Here is a 22,792-nt window from a genome sequence, read left to right as displayed (position 1 = left end):
AACAAACATTTACAGACAGCACCAAAGACTTTGCAAATTCTGCAAATGCCCAATCTCTTTTATCACAAACCTTTTATGGCTAATTAAAAAAAGAGAATTCCAGCAAGTACAAAACATTTTCATACCTTTTCAATTTGATTGCAGTTAGGTTACGTCACAGTACGACATTTAAAAACCTTCTAGAAACCACATCAAAGATAAAATGATAAATGATGTGCCGTTTACAGTACAGATGACCAAGGAAGTCTTAGATTTTAAGACTTTAGTTGCAAATACATCTTCTTAAAGAACTTAAATACAATGCATTTTACTATAAGAACAAAACTAGACTGAACTACAACATTTGTGGACGATTTTGATTGTTTTTGTTGACACTGTTTTATTGTACTTAGGTCTGCAACCAAATATCTAGCATCTAAACAATTATAACTGGTCTAATAATTGTGAAATCGGCACATCTATAGACCAAAATGAAATCTAAATTAGATCAAAATGAGAAAACAGTGAGAATACTACACAACCCGAGCTGCATGATGTAATAAAGCAATAAGAGACAATGATAAATGATAAAAAGATAAAATCATTGTAATGCACTTACTAGAATGAATTATTGTCGTTATTAAAGCATCATGTTAATTACTATTAATACTAATCATACATTAGGTGATACTGTAGTTATGTATCCTTAGTGTATTAACATAGAACTCTCAATAATTCATTCCCACATTCATCCAATCTGAATTTTAAGACGTTCATCTGTGTGCTTCAGCGGGGGGTCGTTACATCTATGCAGCTGTTTTGGAAAGAGTCATTCTGCCTGGATAATGCTAAACCATTAATTTCTTTGGGGCAGCTGTAATTGGAGGCAATCATGACCAAAATCAGCCTTTGTCTCCATTCTCAGTGTCACATCAAGGGGTGATTTCAGTCCTTGACTGCCCTTAATCTACACAGAGAGAGCACAAGATAGACTCTTAGAATTGAGGGTTATTTCTGAAGCGTCGTCAAGCCCTTTGCACAGCCATTTGGCATTCGGTTTTAAAGACTGAGCACAAATTCATACCTTGTAGACATGAATGTTATAGTTATTTTCTTCCTTTCTTTCTGTAATCTGACAAATACTACAGTCCAAATGTCAAAACTCAAACTCAATACTACTATTAAACAGCATTTTTGTAAATGAGAATAAAAAGATGCAATTTAATATTAAAAAGTAATTACTGACATCAAGTAAGCCTTTTTTGCTTTTTTAAGCCAAGTTTTGCTTGTTTTGACAAAATTATCATTATCTGTTTTTTGTATGCTGAATGAATAATAAATCATTAATTTGAAAAAAAAAACACTTAGGATGTATAACTTTATATGAGGATGAATCCTCTCAAAACATCATTAGTACGGCTGCATCAATATTTTAAGAATTCTCCTACAAAACATGATTTTAAAAAATCTAGGTATCGTAAAATATTGTTCCATTATCATGCAATTGCAAAATATAAATTTTGGGGAACATTTAGCCTATTTAAAGCATTTTTATAAAATAAAATATAAAAACTAAACGCTATCCTTCTGAATAAAACTGAATAGGCAAAAAATGTAATACAAGAATTGATTGAATCCGTAGGGAATTGATTAGATTGTGAAAAGCAGAATGGAGTCAGAGGAATTGCACTAAAAATGTTTAAAAGGTCCGCACATTCTCTCCGAGCTACAGGAGGGCACGATGGAGCCCTTCACATCAAACATGCGTGTTAATCACTTCTGAAAGATTTCTATCCAATGCTGCAATCGCTTTATTATAGTTTGCTTGGAGGGTTACAGCCAGACTAATCTTTAACCCAGTAAATGGCATGAAACAGCTCCAGAAATGGACCTTTCTGGAACAGAATCCATTAGAGATCAATGTAAACTTGCTTCAAAACCACTTTGAAAAGGCGCCGCCCCAAAACGAACACTCAATCTCCATCATGCACGATCACATCGCCCCAAAATTCATTTAGATGCTTTATCTGCGTTCCTCATTCAGCTTTACTTTCACGGTGGTAAATCTCGTCTCATCCACCAATCACTCTGATTATATGCTGCCCTCCCCGGGGTGACCGCTGACACCATGATGGCGATGCGTCTGCTACCGCTCGCTATAAATTGATACGAGAAACAGCATTACCATCACGCTGTGATCGCCAAGTGGAGAAAATAGGTCAGTCATACGAATCAACATCTAAACACATAAATCTCATTCAAATAAGAATGCGGGCCAAAGAAGGGACCCAGCTGCTCCTGCTGCGATTTTAACACGTTGTCTCCACCCGCCAGCCAATGTACAGACCTACGAGGGCTCAATCAATTTGTTTTGCCACTGGAGATGCAGAACAGAGATGACAATACACCTCAATCTTATTTCTTCACACATAACCAGATGGCCAGAGAAGAATCAGAGTTGACAAGCTCCAAAGGCTTGTACGGAACAGCGCATCCACGCCGGCTTCATCTTAGGGCCTTGTGTCTATAAGATACGAAGGGATATGCATGCAGACAGATTGAGAAAATAGGTTTAAGCTTCCAGAAGGGTCACTGTAGCTCTGTGATTCAGTGTTAGGAGACTGGATACAAAAATGCAAGCCAGTAAAGGCTTGATTCATTGGTAGGTACGCGCTTTTAAACAACACTATAACTCCAAATGGAATGGTTTAGCCTGCAATGAGTTGAAAAGTAGAATGGAACATTATAAATCTGTTCTGACTGTTCTGTATGGAACACTAGAATCTTCACGCAGCTATACAATATATACAGTACAGGTCTCAGTGAACACACACACACATATATATATATATATATATATATATATATATATTTAAATAAAAAATAAAGTTGTATGAGATGTGAAAATGCATATATAAAAATATATGTAATAAAAATAAAGAAAAGATATTTTGATTATATTTAAATTAACAATCACCCTGCAAGTAATCGACAGGTGTTTAGGAACAAAAAAAAATTATAATTCGAAAAAAAAAATCAATAAAATCAATTTGCAATGGATAGTGTGCAGGATTTATTAGAAAAAATGATAAAATGATACAAAGATAGAACGAAAGATAGACAGAACAACAGATATAAAGGCACACAGAACGATAGATAGTAAGAGAATGGTAGAGCGAAAGAGAAAAAGCAAAAGAATAATAGAATGATAGAATAATGACAAGACATTGGATAGATAGACAGAATGAGAGAATGGCAGAGCAATAGAATGAAAATGATAGAACAGTAAATTGATAGAATGATAGAATGTACAGTAGAACAATATATCAGTAATTAGAATGAGAGATAGAACGAAAGATAGAACGATAGAATGATTAAACCAATGCATAAGTTTGTGCAGAATAATCTTTTCATCCAAACAAGTGTTTAAGAAACCTGTTTGAAAAAAGTCATTATACTTGCAATGCTGTTCAATGCTATTTGAAGAATAACAGGCTGAAAATCAGCATCACGATCACTAGCCCTCTAGACCTGCAGTATGTTAACAAGCTGAGAAACCATTAGACATGGCTGTGGATCAATCATTTCTGTCATACGAGCCGTCACACCCAGCTGGGGGTCATCTCAGACAGACCCACGCTCTTGTTTAAAACAAACTATCAGCCACTCTGTAAGTTGCAATCGAAAGCCAGTATTGATTTGTAGCAAAGCTAGTCGGTAGATGAGGCAACAGGGATCTCAACATGAGTCAGGTTGATCAAAGCAGAGGAGATGGCCCTTTGAAGCCAAAGGAAAGGGCAAACCTTCGGCTTAGCAACCAAACAACTGTTTCTTCTGCTTTACAATGTTCTCATCTTAATTTTAGTGATCAAAAACCACTATGTACAGTACTCCAAAAAGTGTTGGACACTTATAGGTGCACTTCCTCAAGTTCTACACATGAATACAGAAAATGAGATACAATGACTCAGTTTATCTTGAGAGCCTGTTTATCTTTGTGAATCTGAATACATGAATCATTGCTGACAGTAAATAAGAGTATTTCCTCAAACCCATCAGTCACTAAAAACTTTTACATGATGCATTAATGGCATAAGGTTCAGAGAGAGGAAATTTTTATTAACCCTATAAAACATACTATATTTAATACACACATTTCTAATCACTCTAAATGATCAACACTCTCAAGACGTTGCTGAATAACCTGTTACAGATAATCAGCTATAGGCCTTATGTTGTCTGATTGATAGTTACAGACTTTTTAGCAGGCCTTTTAGGATAATTGTAGAAACATCCTCCTTCACGTGTGTTTTTGTGGTGAAATTGATGCTGATTTTTATAAATTAATGCAAGAATAACTTATGAGTATATTGTTAGTAATGTTATTAAGATGAACACTCACTGGACTGAAGCAACTGAGGTTTACTTGATCCTCATTTTTTAGAAAAATCATGTTGAAATGTGAGCATCAGATATGATCATCATGCATTTGAGGAATGTTTATTTGCTAATCTCTCAACCATTAATGTATTGCATTGCATTATATGGGTTGAAACTACAGAGCATTGGTCATAAATCTAAGTATATAATATAATCTCTAGACATTTTATGAGATACAGAATGATAACTGATATTTATATGCATTTACTGTAGTCTGCTATGCTGTCATAAACATCCCATAAATTTATAAAGGCTATCAGAATTTCATTATACTTTTTGGCCAATTTAAACATGCACCAAATTGCATTTTTGCTCAGTAAAACTGAGCTGTTTTTTCCTCCTCAAGTGAGCTCCATATTTTCCTATATCCGGCTATATGATCCATAAAATCATGATATAAGATAATATATTCAAAATAACATTCACCAAATATACATAGACAAGGTTTTTTTTTATTTTTAGATTTTGTCTAAAGGTTTGTCTAAACTTTCCCATTTAAAAATAAAATAAAATACAAATTTAACTATTATTTCATATGTCAGGCTTCACAAGGTTTAGAATGCAAGTAAGGTTTTAAAATGATTAAACAATATTTTAACAATAGCATTTAAAAAAATTCTCGAGTGATGACTTCATTTCTACTGGTAAATAAGCATTGTAAACATTAAATATGTGTAATTTTTATTTATTTATTTGTAAAGCTTACTTGAATGTGTTCTTGGTCATTAAATGTGACATTAAAGTGATTTGGACTTTTCTTAGGAGGTAAATTCCTACAAAAGGGCTACTTGTTCAATCACTGATTGACTGGGCAGCTACATTTACTTCTCTGACACAGCCAAAAACCTATTTGTACACTTCCTGGTTAGTGGAACCTGTTCATAATTAAAGGTACATCCACTAAAAATCACTTTGAATGTAATTGCATGCATCATTTAATCACAGATGCCACTTGCACCCATATTTTGCTTTGTAATCAAATCACATTAAGGCACTAAAAGAGAAGTCATTTTTATCATCATTTACTCACCCTCAAGCGGTTCAAAACCTATTTGCTTTCCTGGAGGAAGATTTGAAACAACCTGAATGATGCAAGAAGGTACATTTTTAGGTGAACTGTCCCTTTAAGGAACATAATATGCCAGTTTATGCTTCATGTCTAACTGACAAAGATTTCCTAAATCTAAAACACTTCAAGAAATTCAAAACAGCCAATAAACATGGATTAAGTTCACTCAGAAGTAAAGAAACCACTAAGCCAGTGATCAAAGGTAATCCATTCTGACAGAAAGCAATCGCTTGACAAGAAACAGAATGACGTAATCGGAATTGAAAGCACTGAATTATTGAAGCGAGCACAAACAATACAAATGTTAGCATTATGCAGCCTGAAAACTTACCCAGGGAGTCTTTCCAGGAATATTAAAGCAAAACTCGCCAACACAACTAATCAAACTTCATCAGTGTCAATTACCACAGGCCCCTTTGCTTTCTAGAATAGGAGGTGATTTTACTGCTGGCTCTGATTTGGTTAATAAACGAGCAAGCTTTCCTGATTTGCTGGTGAATAATTACAATCGCCCAGGTCTGCCATCTGTTATTCGATTTGTGAGTAAAAGCCGGCTTTCTAAGACAAGGGATTCCTCGACGAGAAGGCAAGAGCCAGGGTTTGTGTAATGAACTTAAGCAGTGTTTGTCACTCAAGCCGTTCTCCGGTGAACCCTGTGAAGCGCTGCCTGATAAAAGAGCAGAGAGAGGTTGTGCAACTGAGCGAGACTTTTGAAAGCTTCTTAAAACAAAAGACTGCGCCACAGAGGCAAGACGTTTGAAAAACTGATGTCAGTAGATAAATGTGTGGGGAAACACAATACGCAGGTAAGAGACGGATGGGAAATAAGCGGATAGACAATATCACTATTACTGTCACTCATACTTCGGATTATGGATTTGTTTAAAGATGGTTTATGTTGAAAACATGAATGATACCTAAATCAATGCAGTTCTCCAATGCAAACTTGCAAACAGGACTTTTTCCAGTAAGCATCTATCTATAACATACCTGCAAACTCAAAAAAAAAAAAAGATTTAAACCTCACATTTCAGCCTCATATTATTAATGCATGTTATACTGTATATAACAAGAATGGCAGACAAAGAATGAATAAAATGCTCATTCAATGTCAGAACCACAAATTTTGGAAAATGTTTGTGAAAATAATTAATCAACCACCAAGCAACACCACAGAAATATGGCAGCAAGAAACTGCTACAGAATAAAGAATATGTAAACTAAGTATGTATAGTCTTTACCAAAAACGGACTATAAATATTAATCCAAAATAATAATAAATAAATTAGAGCTTAAATGGTTGCTGAATTTATAAACCGAGGTAAACAAAAAAAAGTTACAACAAATTAAAAGTACAAATTAACAAATAAAGTAAATATATTAAATGAATTAAAAACTAATGTTAAAATAATCCAAATATTGATGTTTAAATAAATAAAAATAAAAACATTTATGTTAAAACTAATAATCAAAACACTGATGTTTAAATAAATTAAAAATAAAAATCTAAATACTGATGTTTAAATAAAACGATATGTTAATAAATACTAAACAATCAAAACATTGGTTTAAAAAAATAAACCCATATACTGATGTTTAAATAAATCTAAACGTCAATGTTGAATTAAATAAATTAAAACATTGATGTTTAAAACCAAAATGACTGACTGACTGACTAATTTATTGATTGACTGGATGTTTTTATTCAGTAGCAGTGTTATTCTTGTTCAAACCAAGAAAATCTAGTTCACATCACGCTACCAGTCTCTCAGATCTCAGAGTACAGTGAATTAACATGTCTTCAGACAACCTAGTACAACATTAGTTGAATGAAAGATGACTGTGCAAAATATTTTAAGCACATATTAAAAGTCACTCGGATAGCTACAAGACAAATCTGACATCTGAGCAGCATTTCAAGTCAATTATCTTTGATAAGGACGGAGAGGTTGATGATGGATCACAATGTCAATTAAAGCGTCATCTGCTTGACTGATTAAATTAATTTCCTAGCTGCTTCCTGCCCTATTCCACTCAGGGGTCATGCTGTTTTTTTAAACGTGATCTTCACAGCATTTCAGCTCGAGAGTGATGTTGAATAAAGGTTATCAGGAGGATCAGTTAGAAAACAGTTCCATATTGGCTCTTTTGCTGAAGGCGACATGCAGACACCTGAGTCTGATGTTGTGGAGAAACAAGACCGTAATATTGGTAAAACTTTCATTAAAACCTCACTGCGAGTCAATGTCTGAAAGTGATAATGTGTCATCTTCAACACAAAAAATAAACAAATAAATACAAATTCAAACTTTGGTCTTGCTGACTATTTGATAAACATCAGACTGCTACATATACCATAGTTTCTGAACACAAACTATTTAATGTTTTAAAAATATATTAATATGTAAAATGTGAAAATATTAAATGTATTTAATGTTTGAAATTTTAGAAATGTTATTTTGTTGTTGTTTTACATATAGTGTTCTTGTGGCTCAGTGGTAGAGCATTGCGTCAGCAGCGCAAAAAGTTGTGGGTTCGATTCCCAGGAAACACATGTTAGATAATAAATGTTAGCCTAAATGCACTGTAAGTCGCTTTGGATAAAAGCGTCTGCTAAATGTATATATACAATATTATGGATTTGGATAGAAAGTTCAAAAGAACAGCTTTTATTTGAAATATAAATATTTTGAAACAAAGTTTTAACTGTAAACAACATCAAAAACGTCTCTAAAGTCACTTTTGATTAATTTAATGCATCCTTCCTAAATAAGTCTAAAAGTTCCCTTATTATGGATTTTTGAAAATGACCTTTCATGCAGTGTGTAACACAACTCTAAGTGAATGAAAACCTCCTGCAAAGTTCTGAATCTGAAAGTGCACGTGTATAAAAGTCATTTTCTCTCAAAAGAAAGAGTCGACTCTGAATCAGTGAAACGAGTCGTTTTTAAAACTAATCCCAAGCCGTTTCATGTTGATGTCAACATGAAACATTAGTACACTGCCTGCCCACTTGTTCATCTTTTCGAATTGGTCTGAATGAGAAAGCAAATTCATTCTTTGCCACTAGCTGCTGCTTTTGGAGCGGTAAAAATAGCGGTTTTCCCGGTAACACTGTACACAAAGCAGCACTGCGCTCACAAACTCTGCTTTATCAGGTATTACAGGCATGATGTAATAACAAGGAGACCAAATCGACCAATCACCGCAGATTAGCGTCATGCCAAAGGAGGGGTTTGAAAAAATTAACCATTTAGCAAATCATTTGGAAATCCTTAATGGGGCACTGAAATTAAAAAAAGAACAATAATGCAATATCAATTAAAAAAAAAAAAAAAACATACATCACATTTTTAATGGAATTGTAAATAAATATAAATGTATGCAGAATTACCTAGTAACACTTATTCTTCAGACACAATAGGAAAACTTTAAATGTTTGTTTTCAATCATCTCTCAGACTATGTTAGGATTTGCACAGATACCAAAGCCAGCAAACAAATGTCATATATCTCTGAACTCAAACATTTTTCATCAAACTCTTTCAAAACAAATTGATCTGAACTGCTATTCACATCCATTTATAGCTCTACGCTTTTATTTCTCCTACCATTTCTAGGAGAAAAATATGAGATGTATTCGATGTTTGAGAGCTCAGTCAGGCCTCTTGAGTTATAACAAATCTGAGCAAAATAGTTTTCTTCTGGGGATGTTAGCTAAGGGGATCAATTGAATTATTGAAGAAAGCTCATGATAAGCATTCATTTACAGTAACTACACAATGGACTCTTGAAATACTGCAGCAGCTTGTGCTTCTGCTCAAAATAAACCCCAGTTTGCATCTGTTCATGTAATTAAAGCAGTGAATAGTGTTGCATATACTGAGCACATCTGAACAACATCCCCCACAGTCAATCCCTGGTTAAAGCAGAATCACTCGTCAATGAACATGTATCCTTGAGACGCATGCTGGAAAATAATGACAGTCTCTAAGACATATATAAGCTAGCCAACAGAAAAGAAGGTGCAATTTTTAAGCTATTTCAACTTGCTGTGAATCAAACACAATTTAAAAGAATAGCTCCAGGGAGAAAAATGAGAATTTTCACTCATCCTCTTCTTGTTTTGTCCCAGTAAATTATTCGTTTTTGACTGTTTATACAGCAGTGAACGCACCTTTCAAGCTTCAGAAAACAAAATAAAATAGTAGACTATTTACCCTGACCAAGTTTTTCAAGAACCATTGTTGGTTTGGCGTCAAGGAAGTCAAGGCTAGCATGATGTGTGCAATTTTTTAGTCTGAAATCAATGTGAATGGGATTTAAGATCTTTGCCAGAGGACACAAATTGGTTTTGATTTATTTTTATGGTGTTTCGGTCATTATGACCTGACCTCAGACAAGATTTGCCTTAACATGCTTTGAAAAATTCACTTTTTGGTGTGATACAGCAGAATGAGGCCGAGTAAACTTTAACTGAACGATTTTCAGTACCCAAACTTTAAGCTATCTGCTCTTTTGGGACAATAAAGAGAAGTACTAGAGATCAAGGACATCGTCCAACTGAGCAAATGAAAGAATCGTGCAATTCAAATAAATAATTCAGACAAGAAAATTAGATTTTTGACTCATTATTGCTCCAAACCTGCAAACTATCCGTTTACAGTTCATAGAGACCACAGCTGTCATACTTTAAAAAAGACCAAAAAGGAACCATAAAAGAAGTCTGTTTTTAAAGCCATACAATAGTTTTGTGAGACAAAGACTAAATCTTCCCATATCACTGGAAGCACTGATGTAGAAATAATTTTCACTCAGAAATTGCTAGTAATTTTCACAAGTAGCTGCAGGTAACATATTGCATTAAATGTGAAATTATGAATTATGAGAACACAGAAAGCCTGAAATAGTATTATCTTGCAATGCATACTCCAGTAATCTCTAAGATATACTTTGATTTAAAGACCCAATGTTGGTTTGGCGTCCAGAATTTCAAACCTGTCATAACATGTGCCCTTTTTTTCTTTTTTTTGAAACCAAGAGAGCAAAAATGGGTTTTGTTTTGTATTTATAGTGTTTTGTCATTACAAACAGTCCTCAGACCAGACTTGCTTAAAGATTCTTAAAAAAAATAAAATAAACTTTTGATGTGAAAACAGCAGAATGGGGACAAGTAAACGATGACTCAACTATTTCCGATACCAAAACTGTTTTTGGACAACAAACCCAAGCACTAGAGATCAAGGACAACCTCCGACTGAGAGACTGAAAGCACCATGTGGATTCGCAAACTCAAAACCACACCAGACCATCTACACCACGACCAACCGAGCGGGACCTAGATCAATAATTTCAAATGAGATGAAAAGTTATTTCATTGGTCTTCCCATCTTACACGCTGCCCAATTTTCGAAGCGCCTCTTATTAAAAATGCATCAAGAGAGCCTTGAAGGCAGCGCAGCGTTGTTTGTTTGGCCAAGGACATTATATGAGAAATAACTTCAAAGCCACGACTGCAATACCCGCGGCCTTGTCTCATCACTGGAGCACTGTTGATAGAAGAAAGCCACTAAATATTTGCATTCATGAAAAAAAGGCCCATTATTTACCAACATGACACCATGATGAATCGAGCAGATCTCAGAGCTGAACTACAGTAATCATGCTTTCTGTCCAACGGCATTTCAATCCCAATACCATATGACATTTACCTACACCGGGAGGGAAATATAATGAGGACTTTAGTATGCACAATAATCCGCTGTTGTTTGGCACACAAACGTACTCAAGAAAGCTAAAACTGAATACGAGGGAGGTTAATGTCGTGCTGCGGCAGAGCAACTTCATTCTATAATTTCCATTAGATTTCCATTAGACTGAGTCACTAAGCACTAACGCATGCGAGGGAACACTGCACGAGTTTAAAGGTGTTTGTTGAAAGCAAAAATGGTTTTAAACAGCAGCGTGGGGGATTTTTATTCATCTTGCCAGCTTCAAGTCACGTCAAATGAGAGTCACATTGATTTCAACACCAAAAGATAGATTTCAGTTTCCAAGAGTGGATTTGCAATATCAGTCAAAAGATTTGCTTGTTATTTCATTCACAACATACCAGCAACTATATCTATGACATTTTATGCCTTGGATGGATTATTTATTCTTCACAAGTCGCTACTTTTACTCTACGAGCCGCTATATGTGACAGACTGTTCTGGTGGGCAGTTATGAGCTATTTCTGTGTCGCTCTCTGAGCTTAGTCTGCCGGGTATAAATCTAATGCATAAACATATGAACACCAATCAATCATGCCTGCTGTCCAGTACTACAAGACCCATGCAACCTGTGCTATTCATTATAGCAAAGCCCTGCAGATATCCTGAACTGTGCACTTCATTAAAAAGATTAATAAGACCGGACGTATTATACAGTGCGAGAGAGAGAAATGGTAGAGAAAAAGAGAGTTTTCAAAGTCAACAAGGGAAATAAAAATAAGCACCTTGTCAAATTAAGCATTTTAAGGTGCAAATGCAACAACTGTGACAAAGTCAGAAAGAAAACAGTCCACCTATGTCTGTGTCCATCAACCCTCCATCCACCTACTTAGATTGCATAGTTACCTAATTCTCTACACTGTAAAATTCTTATGACAACATAAAAGTATTGCAAGATGCAATTCTGGTAGATCATTTATATGTCTTTACTGCACTTGTAATTAAATTATATAATATTAATGCACCAACCTATTTGAGCTATTAAAATGTTTTTTGTAAAATTTACCTACAATTATATTATGTGGAAGGCCACATGCAACATAAATGCCATGTGGAAAATATTTAGGACAAAAAAACCTGAATTCTAATAAGAGGAATGCCCCTTTCAACATAAAATGTTAAATTAGTGCATAGGTTACATAAATTAATGCATGCTTCCAGTTTATTTATTTTTAGCGTGAAATTATATACATTGCATTGTGAAATATACGTGTTTTTTTTGGGGGGGGGGGGGTACAATTTAAAATTACATGTTACATGTTACAATATTTTGCGCACGCAAGAGAAATATCAGTAATGCTACAGTACAATGTACAGAGAGAGAGAGAGAGAGAGAGAGAGAGAGAGAGAGAGAGTAGTTCACTTCCACAGCGATAGATAGATAGATAGATAGATAGATAGATAGATAGATAGATAGATAGATAGATAGATAGATAGATAGATAGATAGATAGATAGATAGATAGATAGATAGATTTAAATGTTAAGATGACTTTTGCTCACTTCCTTACAGTATCTGCACAATCTAATGAGAACATATGCGATGAAAATGGACATTTCTTGAGGAAAACGTGACTTGAAATGGGACAAAAAAAATGATTTTTTTTTTTTATTAATCCTGTTCAGTGGCCTCTGATAATAGACTCGACTAGCGAACGCATAAAAATGTTTTTCGAATATAATAGGCTATGTTTAGTATTATAGTACAGACACTACTAAAGCTCTGTAAACTCCTGCCTATGTTTTTTGCGTTTTTCCATCTCGTCCAGACACCTGCAGCCCCTTCACAGTCTCACAAACCCACCGACAGCAGCACTTACCCTGCACACACGACAGTATACAGCAGAACACTATATTCCCAATGATAAATCCAGTTTTAATCGTCATTGTGGTAGCGTGAGCGCATCTGATACATCCTCTATGTGAAAGCACTAGAAATCCTCGCCATCCCTTATTATCAGCTGCTTTCATAGTCTCAAGTGTCCGGCAGAAACGGATATTCCTCGCGCTGGAGAGGAGACTGATCGCTGGAGTCAGTCAGCGCTGGATCTATGAGGAGACCAACAGCAGCAACCTTGACGAGGACTCAACCATCTCGCCAACAGGGGCACAAAGTATTCTCTGTACTCCTCATACGACTCTCCTCACTTACAGAGCAGTGCATGCTGCTTTCAATGCATCTCTAATGAACGCATGCATTCGCATGCACGTTGCATTTCACAAAGAGTTGCCAAATACACGCGCGTTACTGTTTCAAAGGTTACCGATGCATGCAATCGGCGACATCAGTGCATCATCATTGATCACTATATGCAGTGTATAATATATTTCAAAAAATATAATGGATTGCATCAGCTAAATGCATGCATTCAGATAAATTGTGCATCGAACGAAGAACAAATGCACCTGCATTTAAAATGTTACTTAACTACTGGGATAGCTAAGATACAGAGATGCATCAACAAAAAGCAACGCCTTACTACAAATAAATGTGCATTGTCTTGGTATATATTACATAGTTTTTTTTCAAGTGGTTGTCAAACGTGTATGCATGATTGTTAAAAATGTTTGCAATGCACCAAGCAAAAGCATTGCCTTATTCTAATAATAAAAGTTGCATGTTTATATATTTAACATATTTGCAGAGCATCAACTAAAACCTATGCATCAGTTTGTGTGTTGCATTATCATAATCAGTCCGTTCCAGCACTTCATTAAAAGTGGGAGAGCGTCCAATTTATCCCAAGGTACATTTAATCAAATATGGGATTTTAGAGGGAGTCTTCCGCCATCTGTAGGTTAGGACCACTTCTGTTCCATACAGCACTAACACACACACACACACACACACACAACTTCTCTCTCACTCTCTCTCTGATAAACCTAATACACGCACACACATGCATTCGCATGCAAAAATTCAGATAAGGATGGCTGAGAGCTTGGGTTTCTTTGAAAAAATATTTGTTGACAGCTAAAGATTACAGTAATCAGAAAGATAGAGCCTCGTAATATATATAAATTGAAGATGTTTTCTATAGCAGGGCTTGAAAGCATCAACAGTGCGAACACACAGAGGTCAGTCAAGAGCTGTCCGTGGTGCTGAATTAATTACTCCACACTAAAGCCTGCAGAAGGTGCCATTAAAAGAGTACTTCACCCATAAACTCACCCTCATTTACTCATCCTAAAATATTAACGTATGATGACACTTTCTGTAGAAGACAAAAGGAAACTTTCTAACCACTACTAAGTGTTCCATTCAAATGACTGCCAGGTTTTAAAGAAAGGTAACATATTCTGTATGACATAGGTTTCTAATTTTATGAATATGTGCAAAAAGCATCCTATGATTCATCTTCCCCTCAGCTGTAGCTCCTTCATGCTTTAGTATTAGTTACAGTTACAAAACATTAGATAACCCATGGCTGCACCTGACATCAAGTTTGAAGATTGAAACATTTAATTTAAGCAAAAATGTATTGCATTTTGTTAATATGGATTATGGACTCAACAGTATGAAGTTAAAATGCATTATTGAACCTTTTTGTTTCACCAGATGTTAACTAATGGGCTGGAGTGGTGTGGATATCTTGTAGATTGTTGTGATGTTTTATCAGCTGTTTGGAATCTCATTCTGATGGCACCCATTTACTGCAGAGGATTCATAAGATTGTTGAATTGTTGAAAAAGAATGTTGGTATCCACATGATTTTGGTTCTTGTGGGCCCTTTCTTTTTTTTTTGGACACAATGGACGTTGATGGGAACTGAAACTGTATACAGGATAGAACAACATGACTACTGTTGTGCTCTATTGAGTCCTGGACATGTTCTTAGAGAAAAATAACAATAAGTTGTAAAGCAATATCCAGAGCTGTCACTGTGCTACATCAGTACATATTACATGACATGAGCACACTGTGAATCCAAGACACATAGCACTCTAGTGCAAAAACCAGGTGAAAAACACCTTTTCAGTTATAGTCATTTTAAATCAGATGGGAAAACCAAGACAGATGCATTTCTTTACATTCTGATCCACTGAAGAAAGCATGTCTCATGCAACTTAGGCTCCTGCCAAGCACTAGCCCACACACTGCAACACAGCACCACTGCAATAACATCTATGATACATGGTCATGAATGCAAAGCATCCTGCTTTTCTATGATTTATTTCTAGAGCAACCCATCTGTCCATTGATTTGGTGGAGGCCAGCAAAGCTGCTACTCACTGAAAATCTGGCTCGCTGTCAAAGCGTTTGTTTCATATCAATACAACTGAAATTAGATATATAAACGAGCAGTGTTGGAGGCGACGTGTTATGCAATCAGATTCTGTTTTTCCAAGCATCGCTTGTTAAATTTGCATCATAACATGCATTTTCTGACTGATGTGATTGAAAACCTTTCTCTTCCTCATGTTTGGATAAATAGGGATATATTGAAGGTGTGCATTAAAAAAACATGCTTTGGTATGCAAGAGCATGATGAATATTATATTTCTAGAGTGTGAGAGACATACACAGTGGGACAAAGACTTCTTTCAGCTTGCCCTGAGATTTATGTTTTAGAAATGTCAAAATACTGTTAGTAAGCAAAACATAAATCCAAGCATTTTAATGGAATCAGGTTAAACTTGTTATTTGTAGCGAACAAAATGGCAGAATTTAGGGGTTGCATCAGAGCAGTGGGGGTTTTGCTCTGCCACTATGAACTTTCGCAATGCAATTTCATGCTACAGCCTATATACGATTGCATGCAAACATGTCTCGAGGTAAAGACTTGTGCACAGCAAAAATACCACTTATGATGTACAAAAACATCTGCAAGCTAAGCATAACACCTCAATTCTGGAGCAGAGAGTGTCTCAGACCAAAAGTGAGGATATATATATATAGAGAGAGAGAGAGAGAGAGAGAGAGAGAGAGAGAGAGAGAGACAATGAAAAATATAAATCCATTACTTGCTTTAAAAAGCTAAAAAAAAACAAACAAAAAAACAGCACTGATAATTCTATTACAGCTGAAAAATGTCATAAATATAATATATAAAAGCACTAATATATTATATATTATAGCACATATAAGTAATAAATAATATAGAAAGGGAAAAATATAAATGCTGCAAGTTTTAAGTCAAATATTATATTTTAACAATATATAAATTAGAAAGGGGAAATTATATAAATCTTGCATGCTTTTAAGAGTCATACACGAAATACATTAATACAATTATAGTACAAGAGACAAAAAGTAATTAAATGAAAAGAAAAAACGTTGATTACATGTACATTATATTATATTTATTATTAAAAAAATATCTGGGTACTGAAAAAAAATCGAATATTATAGAAAAATGGGTAATGAAATAAAATGGGAAAAGTAATGAAAAAACCTTGACAATGCAATTTCATGCTACAGCCTATATACCATTACAAGCACACATGTCTGGGGGTAAAACTTGTGCACAGTACACCCACACACACTCACAAAGCATCTCTAATGTGAAAAACATCTGCAAGCTAAGCATAACTCCTCAGTCAGATGAACTGTGCGAGAATGTAGCACAGTGTATTTTCTACAAGTGAGATGTGTATTGGGTTACAGGTAACGCAATGCTGTAACTCATTACATTCCCCAAAACTGACTGCAAATGAATGTGCAAAAAAAACATGTCAAGAAACAGCATTAAAGGCATCAGCCCACACAGACGTCATCCGAGAGTCTGCATCATTCATGTCACAAGCCGAACATGGTTGTTTGAGAAGTTAAACACAAGGCCCCTGTGGGCTACATAACACAGTGAAAGAACGCTCTAGACTTGTTTCTGTCATCTTTAATACAGCTTTGAACATGACTGAGGTAGGAAGCACGCCACTTGGACATTTCAGGCTTTGATTGCTGCTTCATTAGCATAGATTAGGAGAGAGAGGGAGTTATCCAGGGAAGCTGGGATGGAGATTCGGCCTCCACTAACAATCTGCATTGGCCTCCCTGCCAACAATGGGCTCCATCTGAAGGTCTGGTTCAAAGATGAGAGGGAGCATTACAGAAACTCATTAGCGATGCACTTTGCGAGGTCTCATCTGCCCCCACGTTCTGCCTGCTGGCCAATTTAATAACTAGCCACTCTCACCTCGTCTGATCCGCGCCGCTTTCTGAATTCCAGGCAAGTCCCTCTTACAGTCCTTCCAATTTAGTCTGTTAACCGCCAAGGTGCCCTGTCCATTTTCACCCATCTGGAAACACTGATCTCGTAGTTCTATCAGCTCGTTGAGCATCTCTTAATGATATTTCATCTTGACAAAAGAAACTAAAAAAATAAACACACTGATTGAAACCATTGTTTTCCTCAAATGTTTGTTTATTTCAGAGCTTCAGCCATTTTTAAAGTCAAGTGTGTAATTTGTTTGTTGTTGTTTTTAGGCCAAGAGGTCTATCTTACCTGGAGGTTGCATCCGTTTAGCTGTCTGGCAGGTGCTCTGCTGGCACCGGGAAGGATGTATGCAATTAGAAATCTGCCATCTTTACTCATGGCCACTCAGTTCGGGGCAGGGAAGTTGTTAAGCCAATTACTTGAGCTGTAAATGCCATGTGAATAATCACTCAGGAGCCACAAGAACATGCACATGATAACAGCACAAAAAAATACATGCTTTTAGGAGCAATGATAAAACAAAACAAAAAATTCTAATAGAAATTAATGAAAATTAAATATATTAAAATATAATAAAATATTACACAGGAAAAAAAAATCCATTACATTTATTTAGGGACATCTACGTTTAAGAAATCTGAAAAGATAATGTACGTACAGTAAAAATGAATTAGCGGTAATTAAAAAAAGTTATATTAAATATCACCAAAAACAAATTAAATGGTATGATATAATAAAACTGTAAATATGTGACCCTGGATCACAAAACCATTCTTAAGTAACACGGTTATGTATTTGCAGCAATAGCCAACAATGCGTTGTATAGGTCAAAATTATAAATTTTTCTTTTATGCCCAAAAATTATTGGGATAAATATTTAAATAAAGATCATGTTCCATGAAGATACTTTGTAAATTTCCTACAGTAAATATATCAAAAAATAATTTTTGATTAGTAATATTGGTAAGAAGTTAAGAACTTTAATTGGACAACTTTAAAACTTTTTTTTTCTTTGCATCCTCAGATTCCAGATTTTCACATGGCTGTATCTCAGATAAATATTGTCCCACTCTAACAAACTGTGCATCAATAGAAAGCATATTTATTCAGCTTTCAGATGATGTATAAATCTCAATTTCACAAAATTGACCCTTATGACTGGTTTTGTGGTCCAGGGTCACACACACACACACACACACACACACACACACACACACACACACACATATATATATATATAATATGGGCACTGATAAAAGTTATATGGTAGATAAGAATAATTGGATTAAAAAATAAATTAAATGAATTAAATTAAATTATATATATATGTATATGTATGTATATAAAAAAACATAATTCAGTTAAAGGTCATACAAAAAAATAAAAAAATAAATCAAATTCTTGCCCCATTGGGTTTGACAGCAGCTTCTGGTTTAACCAATTTGGGGCAAAGCATCCAGCCAATGGTAGATGAGGATGTGTTCAGGAAACCTGTTTAAGAACTGACTTGTTTGCAATTGTAATGCCAGTGCATCAAATTTAGATTGCAGCATAAAAATAACAGCACACCATAATCACAATCAACACAACAAGTGTTCAACACGATCATCTTCTCAAAGCTGGTGATGTTCCCCCCGGGAGAGGCCCGCTGGCCCTGGTCATCTAAACACAAGCGTTCAGCTGATGTGCCGCCCTGGAGCACCAAAGCAACACAGAGAAATGGAAGACTTCAGTGTGTTAATTCAGCAATAAATCACAGGCCGGCACACTGGGGGCTCGACCGAGGGGAACACACTGATTGAACACTCATTGACTTTGCTGCAGTCTCACCATGAATATTTTACAGTTTGTGAGGGAAGAGGTTATGGTTTTACAAAACACTGGACTAGAGAGTTATGATCAGCTGTATATATTTGATAGAGAAAATGGGTAGCAGGTAGTTGACAAAAACATTTTAAGTTTCACTCGAGGCAAATGTTATCCTGGAAGACATAAAAACTGACAAGAAGGTAAGACACTGTAAAAATAAAAAACTGGAGGCTAGTGAGCAAAAATACAGCTTACGGTCTCCACAACCTAGTATGTGGTTGATGTAGGGAGCATGTTAAGGCATCATAGATGCATGTCTTTATATGAAATTATAGAGCAGCATCATATTGTATCCTTCACAAAATAATCCCATATATTGCTATAAAAAAATTATACATCATTAATAATTAACAACAATAATAATTACAATATTTTTATTATAAAATATAGAAAAAATTTTAATCGTATAAATATAAATCCATTGAATTAATAAAATAAAATAAAGTAAAGATGGGAAAAACTATACAATCAGTGCATTCGTATAAGAGCCAAACAGAAGAAGTGGGTACTGATTAAATTAATATATGGTGGAAAAATTATGTAAAAATAAACAAAAAAATATTTTTATTCAGAAAAAAAAACATGCATGACTGGGAAAATATAAATCCACCAAGAGTCATACAATAAAATGGTCACTGATGAAATATATAAATATATATACATTTATATATAAATACATAAAATGTATTGAATTCAAAATGTATTAAATGAAAACTATACTAAAATAATGTAATGCAATAAGAGAAAAAATACATCCACTGCATGCTTTTAATAGTCACAGTCATAATAAAATCATAATAAAATAATAGTCATAATAAAATCATGATATTATATGATATAACCTAACAATTTGTGCTTATAAAGATCCATAACATAAACAAAGCAGCAGAACTAAACACTGCACTATCATGTTGTTAGCTGCCCAAAATGCCAACTCCTAAATCTGCTTAAAACTGTTTTGAGTCTGGTTGACACCTAGCGCTCCAAATCAGTCACTTATGATGTTTCCAATGAATGAGGGTGCTGCCTTACAAGCCAGCTGCCTATGTAGTCAAAAGACAGTAAGGCAGATCACAAGGTTTTGAATCCGAGCCAAAGGCAAGTCTCTGTTCCCATAGGATACTCACTGGTGCATTTTTAGTAGAGGCGTCCCATTTTATAGAGATTATATTTCAGAGACGCAAGACTCTTTTTTGTAAGTGCTCTTACACTTGCCAAGGTGGTAAAGAGAATAACAGACTGGCAGAACAAACAAGGCAAATCATCTGTCTGCACATTTCCCACAACATCTTTGCTCTGCAGTTAATTTTATTACTCTTCGCTGGATTTTGAGGGGAGGTATTACATATTCTCCACAGATTTTACTGCTAGGTATTTACTGAGCAGGCTCAGGTTAAGTGCTTTGCTCAAGGGCACAACAGCAGTATAATCCGTACAATATTACTATCAAAGCCTAACCAGTTTTTTCTCTCACCAGGAGGCTCGGATTCTCATGAATTTGATCAGCTCATTTGGCCGGTTGGCCTGCATGCTTGCCTTTGCTTGACATTGCAGACTGAAAGAATGGAATAGCAACAAGATTTTGACATCTCATGAAGAGAAATGCAAAACTGGGATGTTGTGGAAGGACGCTTGGTACATACATACCTGCTGAACTCAAAAGATACAGATGACAGTCTTGTGGCTTTTGGAAAAAAAAAACACTAATAAATAAAAGCACATATAATAGTGAAGACAATTTAACTATAACAAAAATATTTATTATTAATATTTTCTAATATGAAAGTGAAATGTATTTCTACATTAAAATTATTGTTAACTTTTATCTTGGCAAGCTGTCAAAGGATGTTGGGTTTTAAGAAAAAATTGCATTTATATATATATATATATATAGACACACACACAGTAAACAGTAATTACTGTTTTCATTTTTACTGTACTATTGATAAAATAAACGCAGCCTTGGTGAGCATAAGAGACTTCCTTCAAAAACATTAAAAATCTTAGCAAAGAAATTATTGAAATAAGTAAAAAATAAACACTAATTTGCTTCCAAAAATTGAAGCGTAACTTCAGTATTGACTAAATGCTTGACTCAATCCCTCATGTACAATACAATATCCTGAGCCGCAGTTAATCATTCAGCCAAGACAGGTGCCTGGATTTCGGTCTAATTAGCGACCTAAAACAAGAGTCTGATTTATATGCAGTCATTGTTAGTCGTCTTTAACACACAAAAACCAATCTAGCCGCTTGAATTCAGGTTCAAGAGTTCGCAAGGGCTGTTTTGTGTATGAATGTGAGTGGATGTGCAAACATTTGATTTGCTGGAACAATATAGAAAGCACTCTGATAAAAGAAAGCGTATCGGGTTCAAAACAGATGATAAACATAACAGGTATGAGCCGTATAGGAAAAGAGCAGACGGTTGCTGTAGCTCGCCATTGTAAGAAAGATAGGCCTACGTGACTTCATGTGCCACAGTAATTAAGGAGGAAAAACTCTTGCAGCAAAAACTGGCGCCAGAAACATATTTTAAGACCAGACTAATCCCTTAAGCCTTTCTTTGCCATGCTACAGTTGATTTTAGACTTATTTATAATGATCTGTTCAAATCCATTCTTCCTCGTTAAAATCAAATGTTCTAGAGTCAAGTGCTTCGCGCCCTCGGGGCATTAAAAGTTGCACTGTAAATGTTATGAAAATCGAACGGTCAAGGCTAGTACCTCAAGAAGAGAAACATGAGTTTTGTTTTCACTGGTCATCCATTCAGAGGGCTATCGGCTTTTATAATTCATCAAAAGACCAGAAGTACTCAACTGTGGAGAAAGTAGGCTATCTAATAACTACAGACCTCAGGGCCGCCGAATGACGCGCGTGGGATAACTATTCATTCAGGTTTTCCAGCAACTATTGATTCTGAAGATGGTGATTTAGTTACCGCTGCTGAATCATTCTTTTTTCGTTTTTTTGTGCCAGATTTGAATGGTTTGTTTGGCAATTAAGCCATCAAAGAACATTAACAACACATCTGACCCTCATAAAAGTCAACATCGCTCCTCTACAACAACATCCCACCGGGATCAAACAACCGTACCGCCGAAACCCACCAAGCCCATTTAACCCTCTGTCAATGCAGGTTAAATGGCTTCTATTGTGCAGTAATTACCAAATAGTTGTTTGTTAAATAATTAGCACCAATTAGTCGGTAATTACGGTGACTCTATGCTCATCATCGGTTCTTATAGAGACCCATGTGAACTAAAAACCGTATGCCGAGAGGCGGATCATACCGCTATTGACAAATCTTTATTGCAGCCGCAGTCATAATACAGCATGCAATAAAAGCCAAAGCTATAACACTCTACTCAGATTGACAGCGGGGCTGTGATTTCGTGGAAATCCTCCAGAAAAACCAAGCACAAAAAGCCACGACACAGGGGGATGATTCGGTCATCAACTGGACTCTTTGGTCGTGAATCTCGGCCACAGGTTGTTGAGGCCAACT

The 22,792-nt window shown here is 35.4% G+C and overlaps 1 protein-coding gene and 1 long non-coding RNA gene across 3 annotated transcripts in view; both read right to left on the bottom strand.

Moving 5' to 3' along the window:
* The window catches only part of LOC113115693 (CUB and sushi domain-containing protein 3), a 236,530-nt gene extending 223,097 nt beyond the window's left edge, over window positions 1-13,433 (bottom strand). For both annotated transcript variants that reach the window (XM_026283241.1, XM_026283242.1), the window contains exon 1: window positions 13,078-13,433. In XM_026283241.1, the coding sequence (XP_026139026.1) occupies window positions 13,078-13,228 (151 nt within the window). In that variant the 5' untranslated portion in view covers window positions 13,229-13,433. The remainder of the gene's footprint in view (window positions 1-13,077) is intronic.
* Window positions 13,434-16,976: 3,543 nt separating this feature from the next.
* Window positions 16,977-17,868, bottom strand: LOC113116793 (uncharacterized). Its single transcript, XR_003294068.1, has 3 exons — window positions 17,704-17,868; window positions 17,395-17,571; window positions 16,977-17,280 (listed from the first exon to the last, which is right to left on the bottom strand). It is a non-coding gene; the product is annotated as an uncharacterized LOC113116793 (long non-coding RNA).
* Between the last annotated feature and the right edge of the window lie 4,924 nt (window positions 17,869-22,792).

The sequence above is a fragment of the Carassius auratus genome, chromosome 16, assembly GCF_003368295.1.
Source record: "Carassius auratus strain Wakin chromosome 16, ASM336829v1, whole genome shotgun sequence".
In the NCBI taxonomy this organism is placed as follows: domain Eukaryota; kingdom Metazoa; phylum Chordata; class Actinopteri; order Cypriniformes; family Cyprinidae; genus Carassius; species Carassius auratus.
This window is presented reverse-complemented; position numbering and strand designations above follow the sequence as displayed.